The 12,165-nt window shown below is 36.7% G+C and overlaps 1 protein-coding gene across 5 annotated transcripts in view; it reads right to left on the reverse strand.

Annotated features, from left to right (window-relative positions):
* ASH1L (ASH1 like histone lysine methyltransferase) overlaps positions 1 to 12,165 on the reverse strand; it is an 89,198-nt gene that overhangs the window by 69,295 nt on the left and 7,738 nt on the right. For all 5 annotated transcript variants that reach the window (XM_071456956.1, XM_071456955.1, XM_071456957.1 and 2 more), the window contains exon 2: positions 8,907 to 9,425. In XM_071456956.1, the coding sequence (XP_071313057.1) occupies positions 8,907 to 9,326 (420 nt within the window). In that variant the 5' untranslated portion in view covers positions 9,327 to 9,425. The remainder of the gene's footprint in view (positions 1 to 8,906; positions 9,426 to 12,165) is intronic.

Consider the following 12,165-nt stretch of genomic DNA (forward strand, 5'->3'; position numbering starts at 1 on the left):
GAGTGGCCTCAGAGGCTGCTCCTGTCACTGTCACCGTTAGAAATGAAGGATGGGACTATTTTCAAGTTTAAAAAGATTTATTCTAGAGATAAATATCACTCTCAGGGGTTGGGAGATTGTAGAGAACTATTCAGCTATAGCTCAAGAGCAGTCACAAGTTTCGTTGTTACAAGGTAATATATAACTTTATAAAAATATATTTTATATATATTATTATGCATATTGTATATAAGAATATATATAATATAAATTATACATATAATATAGAATAATATATACTATATATATTATAACATATACATATTACGTATATGTATAACTTTCTAAATTAATATTATTTTTAAATATTAATTTTAATTTAAAATTTTAATGTTATTTTTAATTTCTAAATTCATATTAATTAATAATTAATTAATATTAATGTAACTTACTAAACTAATGTAACTTCCTAAACTAACAGACAGCTGCCACAGAATTTATTTTACTTTCCTAACTTACCACCTTTACTTACTTCTGCTGCACTGTGGATCCTTTTGGCTCATGGCTTCTGTCTCATTTGTACACATATTTTTCTGTTATAACTTCTAAACTCTTAATTTATAAACCCTTCACCATCTTATCTATAGTTTCTCACTTATTTAAAGTACATTTTTACATACAATTATAGAAATACAAGTTTGTTATTTTTCTGTTTAATATCTGTGTGCTATATTTTTGCTCTATAGTTTCTCACTTATTTAAAGTATATTTTTACATACAATTACAGAAATATAGGTTTATTATTTTTCTGTTTAATATCTCTGTGCTATATTTTTGCTCTATAGTTTCTCACTTATTTCAAGTATATTTTTACATACAATTACAGAAATATAAGTTTATTATTTTTCTGTTTAATATCTCTGTGCTATATTTTTGCTCTATAGTTTCTCACTTATTTAAAGTATATTTTTACATACAATTATAGAAATATAGGTTTATCATTTTTCTGTTTAATATCTGTCTGCTATATTTTTGCTCTATAGTTTCTCACTTATTTAAAGTATATTTTTACATACAATTATAGAAATATAGGTTTATCATTTTTCTGTTTAATATCTGTCTGCTATATTTTTGCTCTATAGTTTCTCACTTATTTAAAGTATATTTTTACATACAATTACAGAAATATAAGTTTGTTATTTTTCTGTTTAATATCTGTGTGCTATATTTTTGCTCTATAGTTTCTCACTTATTTTAAGTATATTTTTACATACAATTATAGAAATATAGGTTTATCATTTTTCTGTTTAATATCTGTCTGCTATATTTTTGCTTTATAGTTTCTCACTTATTTAAAGTATATTTTTACATACAATTACAGAAATATAAGTTTGTTATTTTTCTGTTTAATATCTGTGTGCTATATTTTTGCTCTATAGTTTCTCACTTATTTTAAGTATATTTTTACATACAATTATAGAAATATAGGTTTATCATTTTTCTGTTTAATATCTGTCTGCTATATTTTTGCTTTATAGTTTCTCACTTATTTAAAGTATATTTTTACATACAATTACAGAAATATAAGTTTGTTATTTTTCTGTTTAATATCTGTGTGCTATATTTTTGCTCTATAGTTTCTCACTTATTTAAAGCATCTTTTTACTTACAACTACAGAAACATAAGTTTGTTATTTTTCTGTTTCATATCTGTGTGCTATATTTTTGTTCTATAGTTTCTCACTTATTTAAAGTATATTTTTACATACAATTATAGAAATATAAGTTTATTATTTTTCTGTTTAATATCTGTCTGCTGTATTTTTACCTCAATCCAAGCTTTTCCTAAGGCTGCAAATCAAACCCTTCTGTGCCCGTGGAAGTTTCTGTTTTCCTGATTCCCTCATGCTCCTGTGGACCTTGAAATGTTTCTCTGTCTCCTGGTGCTGCAGGGGAGCATCCAGCCCTTAATTCCTTCCTCAGCCCTGCTTCCCTTGGGCAGATTTATATTTATATTTATATTTATATTTATATTTATATTTATATTTATAATTTTATATTTGTAATTCTGTTTATATTTATATTGTGCTAGGGAAGCACAGAGTCAGGTTTTAATCAGACACATTTGTGAGCGCTGTGGTAAAAAGCAAACAACCTCAACATGTCCTGAGTGTTTCACCTGCTCTCTCCTCCTGGCTCTCCAAGGATCTGCCTCCATGTTTCAATTATTTGGACAATGCCATCAAAAATCACCTGGAAGAGTTTTCCTGGAATTCTGGGCCTTTGCAGCCCAAATTTCGAGCGCTGCTCAGCGTTCCTGTGGTGTCAGCTGGAATGAAATGGCCCATCTGGGCCCAAAGCTGTTCCAAAGATGAGATTCCATTGCATCCAAAAGCATTTTGTGCTTTAAAAAATGAAACATTTGTTCCTGTGCAATCTTTAGTTCAACTGTCTGGTTTAAGAGCCCATGCAATAAAAGCGTTGCCCAAAGCAATTGCATCAAACACGTGAAGTTTCCATAAAATTGGAATTATTCTTGGTTTGACACTGAGCTGAACTGAAAATTCTCTATCTCCTGTGTGAGCATACAGTTTCTAGACTTGCAGCATTCATCTGAGGAAGAATAATTCCAGGTTATTTTGCTGGAAACTATCAAAATGAACAGGTTGGAATTGCTGGGCCACAGGTAAGTGGTGGCCTTGGCAGTGCTGGGGGAAGAGCTGAACTCCAGCATCTTAAAGATCCTTCCCAAGCTGGACAATTCTGGGATTCCAGAATCATCACAGGCACCAAGAGCAAAAAAAGCCCTTGATTTTCAAAAGGGCATCAGGGTTTATTACTACTAGATCATGATTGACTGTCATTATCAGTGGTATTTATGTGCAAAAGGGTCAAGGGTAGCTGATCCTGCCTGAGAACAGGGACATCCATCAAGGCTGGTGTCACACTTCTCAACTCAACCCTAGTTACAAAGCTGAAAAAATAAAATAGAAAGATAAAAATAAAATAAAAGTTAAAAATAAATATATAAAAATAAAATTTTTTATTTTTATATATTTATATATATATTTTATATTTAGAATAAATTTTTATTCTATTTATAAAAATAAAATAGAAATAAAAACTAAAAATAAAGCCTCAGCTTCCAGCACCTGAAGCAGTTCAAAGGAAGCAGCCTGTTCAGGAAAATGTTGTTTGGGATTTCTCTTGAGAGCCACTGGCAAGCAATGAGGATTTTTTCTGCACATCCACAGCTTTCTCCATTATTGTTTTGGCTGTTGTACTTCAGGCCAATGCTCAGAGTAGAATTCAAAGGAGCATTCTGAGAAATCACAGGAATTGTTTTGTGGTTGTGGCATCAACACATTCTAGACAATCCCCCAAATAAAAATGCTGTTTATTTTTCACCTCCAAGACTTTTTAGTTTTTTAGCCTTTTCTAAAAGCAAAAGAAAGATTCTGTGGAATTAACCTAAAACAAAACACTTTTGTCCCAGATCCTGCAGGAAATATTCCTGAGCTACCCAAAAAGAAAACAAATCAATTTTTCATCTTTTGAATTTTATTTTTTTTGTTTGAAACTCTTTCAGTGGGTGGCTGTGATTTCATCAGCAAACTTCCCTGCATGACCAAAGGCAAGAGAAAAAAAAAAAACCTCCAGAATTCTGCACTCAGCAATTTTACACAGGAACAGGGAGATGGAGCAGGAGGGCAAGTCCCAACCTGCTGCTCTGTGTGTCCCTTCTTGTCTTTTATTGCTAAACCTTCACTGCTGCCAGCATCCTACAAAATAAAAGGGACAAAATAAAAGGGACAAAATGCCAATTTTTGGTCAAGGCTCAGGGTTTGGGGCTCAGCCCAGCAATGTCTCCCTGCCCCAGGACACTTTTTGAAAGGATGAAATCCATGCTCAGTGTCAAAAAGCAAAGTGAGCAGGAATGTCACTGGGAATGTCAGTCATTGCTTGGTTTCCCTTTCCTGCTTTATGATTTTCTCCTCAGGAAAAAAAATATTTATTAATTTTGATGTCTACACATTTCTGGAGGAAAAAATTGTTAATATCCCAGGGAAAATGTCTCTGCTGAAAGGGTGGTGAGGCCCTGGACAGGCAGCCCAGGGAAGAGTGGAATTGCCATCCCTGGAAATGTCCAGAATTGTTCAGTGCTGGGCCTGAGCTGGGCTCCAAGCTCTGGGAGGGCTTTTCCAGCCTGAAGGATTCTGTGATTGCAGCTTCCATCACCCACCCTCTGCAGACTGCAGATAAATCCTCTATTCATGTGTCTGAAGACACTTCCCAGGTTTTATCTGTCCTGTCAGCATTAAACTTGAGGAAAAGAAAACTGTCAGAGCTGGATTTTCCAAGGATTTTCCTCCTATTTCCATTTTCATTCCCAGGAGCAGAATTCCACTACTTCTCTTTGTCTTTCAGTGGTTGGCTGTGCACACTGCAAGTGCTAAATTTTCATTCTGATTCTGCATTGCTGCTTTAAAAGAACACAAAGTTCCCTTCCAGAGCTGCAAGTGAAGCCACACCTGGCTCTGAATGGGTCCCACGTTTGCTTCCCCTCCTCTGCAGCCACAGCAGAAATTCATAGGGAGCTTTCCTTTGCTGAAGTGGAAGTTGCAGTGCTAAAACTTCTATGGTTTATCACATTTATAGAATTGATTTTTATATATTTATATAAATTTACTTCTATGGATATGTATGTATTATATATAACTATAATTATATTATAGTATTTTTATACTTATAATATTTATATTATAAATATAATATATATTTATAGTTATGTTATATACCTTATTCATGATTTATATATATTTATAATGAATATAATAAAATATAATATATGAAATATATAATATACAATATATATTATATATTATATAATGTAATATGATGTAATGTAATATGATATAATGTAATATAATTTAATATAATATAATAAATATAATATAATATAATAAATATAATATAATGTAATGTAATATAATGTAATATAATGTAATATAATGTAATATAATGTAATATAATGTAATATAATGTAATATAATGTAATGTAATATGATATAATGTTATATAATATGATGTAATATGATGTAATGTAATATAATATAATAAATATAATATAGTATAGTATAATATAATATAATATATATTTATAGACTATGAATATAATTTATTTATATAAAATTACTTATATTTATTTTTATATATTTATATTATTATATATTATTTTATATTATATTTCTATTATTTATTGATATTTATTGATATTTATTACATCTATAATGGCAGTAAGACACAAAAAAACAACCCTTGGGTATTATATTCAAAACATGTGATGGTTTCAAGGCATCATTCCCATTTATTTCCACACAGACACTTCTAATCCCACTCAGCAATCAGCAGGATGGTGTTTATTGTCATTTCTAACAATGCAAAGTGCAAAATGGCAGCAGGGAACAGCCAGACTTAAACACAGCTCAGAGCAGCTCAGGAGAGAGCAGAGGATCTGAGGGAGTTCTCATGAGTCAGGGATTTGAAACTCTGGGCAATAATGCAAATTTAATGCAACAGATCTGCATGCTCTGCATGCAGGGCTGCCTGCCAGGGAGAGCAGGGCCTGCCCTGAGAGGAGCAGCTGCAATCCAAACCTCATGTGGTATCAACATCAATAAGATTCTACACCATCATTAATATTTGCCTTTCTACTTTCCATTTCAAATGGGATGCACCTCTAAAAAAATAAATATAAAATCCTGGTGTGAGAATTCCAATATTGATGATTTGCTCTGGTAAAAACTCCCAGGGCACCATCTCTTGATGCAAAAGGCCAAGTCTCCAGACACAGTGGTGCCTTTTGAGAGGAAAATCAGGGAATTCTGGGATGTCCTGAGCTGGGAGGGACCCCCAGGGATCAGCCCCAGGCCCTGCACTGACCCCCAAAATCCCACCCTGGGAGCATTTCCCAAACCCTCCTGCAGCTCTGGCAGCCCTGGGGCTGTGCCCATGCCCTGGGGCAGTGCCTGCACCCTCTGGGGAAAAACCTTTTCCTATATCCATCCTAAACCTGATTAATTCAACATCAAACCTGCCCTGAGTTAGAGATTTTCAGCTGCAGGAGCCACCTCAATTCAGACATCAAGAGAAATCACTGGTTGGATATTCCAGACTGTTCCAATACTCAACTCATTGCAACAGAGTCTTGTCAAAAAAAAAAACACCAAAAAAAAACAACAAAAAAAGAAAGAAAAAGGAAAACAAAAGAAAACTAACAGTGTAATAACAAACTGCCATCAACTCTTCTGATGTTTTTCAAGCCAAAGTTAGAAACATCATTAGAAGTAATAAGCTTGTTCTGAAATGGAAGAATGCAAAATAAAGACCACTGCCAAAAAGTGAAGTTATGCAATGAACACTTGAGAATTTCTTTTTCAATAGGCTGACTGCAAACACCTCTGCTTGCAGTGCAGGAAAACCCCAGTGTGAGAGCATTGTAGAGTCTGGAAAAGGCAATTTTAGCCCTTACACATCACATCCAGCACACTTGTTTTGGAAGCACAGAATTAATTACTCAGTATCCCAGACTGCTTTGGGCTAAAAGGGATTTTAAAGGTTTCATTCCACTTTTAAAGATTTCATTCCACACTTTCCTCTATCCCAGGCTGCCCCAGTCTGGCCTTGGGCACTCCCAGGGATCCAGGGGCAGCCCCAGCTGCTCTGGGAAATCTCTTTTCATGTGTTTAATACCAAACATCCAAAGATTGGGGAGCTCAGGAGTTTCAGCTCCTCAGCCCCCCAGTTTAGGTGCAAGGATTTTTTTTAGGATTTATGGTGGGGGGGAATTCTGAGCAATGTTCTCATGGAACCATGGAATGGTTTGGGTTAAAAGAGACCTTAAAATCCATCCAGTGCCATGGCAGGGACACCTTCCATCATCCCAGCCCTGTCCAGCCTGGCCTTGGGCACTGCCAGGGATCCAGGGCAGCCCCAGCTGCTCTGGGCACCTGTGCCAGGGCCTGCCCACCCTCCCTGCCAGGAATTCCTGCCCCATATCCCATCCATCCCTGCCTCTGGCAGGGTAGAGCCATTCCCTGTGTCCTGGCACTCCAGGCCACTGTTAAAATTCTCTCCCTGGTATTGGAAGGCCACAATGAGATCACCTCCAAATTTCCCTTCTCTTTAAGGTGACTCTTCCTCAAGGGCAATTGCAGTCAGGGAATGCCAGGGGAGGGGAAAAGGTTTGGGAATGTCAGGGGAAAGGATGGGGAAGGGGAAAGGGAGGGAAGGGAAGGGGAAAGGGAAGAGGGAAGGGAAGGGAAGGGAAGGGAAGGGAAGGGAAAGGAAAGGAAAGGAAAGGAAAGGAAAGGAAAGGAAAGGAAAGGAAAGGAAAGGAAAGGAAAGGAAAGGAAAGGAAAGGAAAGGAAAGGAAAGGAAAGGAAAGGAAAGGAAAGGAAAGGAAAGGAAAGGGAAAGGAAAGGGAAAGGAAAGGGAAAGGAAAGGGAAAGGAAAGGGAAAGGAAAGGGAAAGGAAAGGGAAAGGAAAGGGAAAGGAAAGGGAAAGGAAAGGGAAAGGAAAGGGAAGGAAAGGGAAAGGAAAGGGAAAGGAAAGGGAAAGGAAAGGGAAAGGAAAGGGAAAGGAAAGGGAAAGGAAAGGGAAAGGAAAGGGAAAGGAAAGGGAAAGGAAAGGGAAAGGAAAGGGAAAGGAAAGGGAAAGGAAAGGGAAAGGAAAGGGAAAGGAAAGGGAAAGGAAAGGGAAAGGAAAGGGAAAGGAAGGAAAGGAAAGGAAAGGAAAGGAAAGGAAAGGAAAGGAAAGGAAAGGAAAGGAAAGGAAAGGAAAGGAAAGGAAAGGAAAGGAAAGGAAAGGAAAGGAAAGGGAAAGGAAAGGGAAAGGAAAGGGAAAGGAAAGGAAAGGAAAGGGTATGGCAGGGACAGGGTCAGGGTATGGAGGGACAGGGTCTGGGTATGGCAGGGACAGGGTCAGGGTATGGCAGGCACACATCACCTCAGCACAAGGTGAGGAATTTTCCTTCCCCTTGGGCAGGTTCTGCCAGGAGATTGATGCAGGGAGCCTGAGAACAGGACACAGGCTGGAGAAATGGAAAAGCTTCAGCTTTGGGAAGCTCTGGAGGAGCTGAACAGAAAAGCCCTGCAAAGGAAGGATCCAGCTTCCAGGGATTCCCTGGATTCCCTGGCAGTTCTACACAAGGGTATATTCTAACCTTGATTAACAAAACTTTGATGTTTATGGGAAAAAAAGAGCAGGCTGTAACCAAACCCTTCAGAAATTTAGCATCTATGCACTATATTTGTAATCCCTGCCATTTATCCTGTTTTCCCTATCTGCTACTGCTGCTCTGATTACATCATGGAGATCATAAAAACAAATCCTCGAGGCAGGGCCACTTCCTGCTGTTTGGAAAAGCCCTGGCACATCTCTCCAGCCACTGCATTTACATGCAGTTATCTCCAGGCTGGTTTCTAACTCAGTTGGAAAAGTAAAATAGACTTTTCAGAGCCTGCCTGAGCAGTGACAGGTGAGACACAGCAAAACAAGTGCTTCTAACAGGTAGGAAAAAATAGAAATCCAAGCAGAGCACATCCAGAGCCCCATCTCAAGAGAGAAGCCATCCAAAGCCCTCCACTTGATTACAGCAAAGAGACTAAAAACCTCCCCAGCACTTTTCAGAAACGAACATGGGAATCATCTTTCACTGCTCTTGAAACAACAAATTGGCACACTGTGAAAGAGCAGTTTTTCCTCCTAATGGCCACAAAATAAAACCATTTCCAACTCCAGCCACTTCAGTATCAGAGGTTACAGAGAAAAGCAGCAGAACCCAGCGCTGCAGAGATGATGAAGCTTTGAAACCCAGCTTTAAATGTACCATGACTTGCAAATGACCCCAGAGCCACATCACTCACTTGCTTTGAAGGACAGTGCTCGTTCTTCTCCTCTGTCATCTTCCCACTCTTGGGAGCCCTTCTTGGCTGCTTGATGCTGGTTTTTATGGCAGGCCGGCAGACATAATTCTCCAGGTTCTTGGGAGGCTTTTTTGTCCTCTTGGCTTGCAGGCCAATCTTCAGTTTGAGGTTTCCCTCAGAGAAGTTGGTTTCCTTCACTGAGAACTGCTGCTGTGCATCGCCCAGAGCCTCGCCCTTGCTGCTCTCTGCGCTCCCCTCCCTGCTCTTCTTCCTCCCCTCCTCCTCCTCCTTGCTGCAGCCCTCGAGCTCCGCTTCCCCTTTGCCCACCAAGGTGCCAATGTTTGCCACAGAGGGGCTTTTCCCAGCAAACCCTTCAGAATCAGAACCCAAGCCTAACATAGCAGTATTCCGAGGGTCCATCACAGAATATTTGCCTTCAGGTGATTGTTTTAGGGAAGATTTACAGAGATGTGTTCCTCAGGAGAGCTGTTCCACTATGGGCACTCAGCATCTTTCACTCTGTGGGAGGAAAAAAACAGCATCAACTTGGATTTTCCAGCAGAAATTCAATTAATGTTTGATAAAACTAATGTAGAAATATCAAATCAATATAGAAATAATAATATACAAAAACAATACATAAATAATAGATAGGAAACCAATATAGAAATAATAATATATAAACCAAATATATAAATATATAAAAAATAGAAATAATAATATATAAACCAAATATATAAATATATATAAAACCAATATAGAAAAAATATATAAACCAAATATATAAATATATATAAAACCAAATATATAAATATATATAAAACCAATATAGAAAAAATATATAAACCCAATATATAAATATATAAAAAACCAATATAGAAATAATAATATATAAAAATATATATAAAACCAATCAAGAAAAAATAATATATAAACCAAATATATAAATATATATAAAACCAATCTAGAAAAAATAATATATAAATGAAATATATAAATATATATAAAACCAATCTAGAAAAAATAATATATAAACCCAATATATAAATATATAAAATACCAAAATAGAAATAATAATATATAAACCAAATATATAAATATATATATAAAACCAATATAGAAGTAATACTATATAAACCAAATATATAAATATATAAAAAACCAATATAGAAAAAAGTACATAAACACTATATATAATATATAAACCCATTATATAAATCATAATACATAAAACCAATAGAAATAATAATATATAAACCAAATATATGAATTATAATATATAAAACCTATATATAAATAATAATGCATAAAACAAACATATAAATAATAATAATATATAAACAAGATATAAATAACATACAAACCCAATATGTAAATATATAATAATTTGTAATATCTAATCTGTAATATATTAGATTGAATATAATATCTAATATCTAATATCTTATATATAATATATGATATATTATATCATATATCTAATGATATATATGATTTTTATATCTATATGATATAGATATCTAATCTGTAATATCTGATATGTAATATGTAATATATAATATATATTATATATGATATATTATGTATGATATATAATATATAATATATTAAAAAACCAATTAAAAAGCAAACAATTGTACTTCAGACAAGCACAGCAGCTGATGTTCCAAGACACCAACACTTCCAGTCACCTCCTTCAAAACCACAATTTATTTATCTGTAAAACTCTTTTAAATACTAAGTGAAGAACAAAAAGTGAATATTACAATTTCCAAATGATCCACGTGACATTTCAAACCCTGGCTCCAGATTTTAACGTTGACCATCAAATTAATTTCTTTATTTCTAACCAGAGCCCAACTCGTCCCAGTCTTGCTGATTCTGGACCCACTGGAAGAGCTGCAGCTGAGGAAGGAGCAGACAAATGCCAGCCAGGAGAAAGCACCCAAAGGCCAGGAATATTCTGGTTTGAATTATCTGAGCCACCAGGAAAGCTGAGCCTGGCCACGTGGGCATCAGTTTACAAACACACCACAAAATGCAGCTGGGAGCTGAGGGCTCTGCACAGCTCAGGGAAGTGATGCCAAGGCCAAACATTCACACACTGCTCGTGCTTCCTGAGGCAGGGGAAGAGGAGAGGCCAAACCTCAGCAGCACAATATATAATTTTTAGATATAAAATTATATATTTTATATATACGTAAAATATATAATATATAATTGGTAGGAATATAAAATGGAGCTATTTAGCAGAAAATAATAGAGAAAATCATCTTAACTACAGCAAATTAGAGTCAAACTCTAAGTTTGTGAAAATCCCCAGGCCCTTGTGCAGCACCGAGCCTGAGCTTCCCTCCCTCACAGAGAACAAACCAAACCTGTGCTCCTGTACTTTTATTATGCAGACAAAATTCAAAATCCCCAAATGCCAGAACTGTTTGGGCTGGGAGGAACTGTGAAGATCATCCCAGCCCAGCCTGCCATGGCAGGGACACCTTCAGTGTCCCCAAGCCCTGTCCCAGCTGGCCTGGAAGCCTTGCAGGGATGGGGTCCCTGTGCCAGGCCCTCAGCACAAAGCCAATCCCCCCATCCTGTCACCAAACCTTTGGAAATTCTCTCTCCATCTTTCTTGCAGGCTCCCTTGAGGCACTGCAAAATTATTTGTTGTGAGGGCCATTCTAAAGAGAAATTGTTGAAATATCCTCAGCACTTAAATAGCTTTGTCATTTTTGAAATGAAATGTCTGAAAAAACACTGAACTGCTGAAAAATGCATCACAGACACCAAACCAGCTTGAATCTTCTGTCCTTATCTTCCCTACAGTAATTAAGTCATTTATGAAGTCATTAATTAGGAGCAATGGCATGGAAAAATGTCATGATCTCAACATGAGTTTCAAATCCAAATCTCAAGGAGCCCAGCACTTTTCTGGAATTTTGGGCATCCTGGCAGGTCAGCAGGAGCACAGAGCACCTGGCAGGTGCCAAAACCCCCCTGGCCAGACAAAAACCGGGGGAGCAGCAGCAAGGAGCTGCTTTTGGGGTGCTCAGGAACACGGGGAGGAGAAAGGATCAGGAATGTGAAAGGTGACACCAGAGAGCACCCAGGCAGCTGCAGTGGACACAGGCTGGGGACAGATGCCAGGATTAGTGGGGACACAAGAAATGCCACAGCCAGCCACAAAGCCAGGCTTCCCTGGCTGAGTCCTCAGAGAAAACAAACTTATTTCCACGTGTTCTGGGCACATTATTTGTGGGGT

The sequence above is a fragment of the Agelaius tricolor genome, unplaced genomic scaffold, assembly GCF_023055355.1.
Source record: "Agelaius tricolor isolate 1412-34295 unplaced genomic scaffold, bAgeTri1.0.p SCAF_66, whole genome shotgun sequence".
Classification (NCBI taxonomy): Eukaryota; Metazoa; Chordata; class Aves; order Passeriformes; family Icteridae; genus Agelaius; species Agelaius tricolor.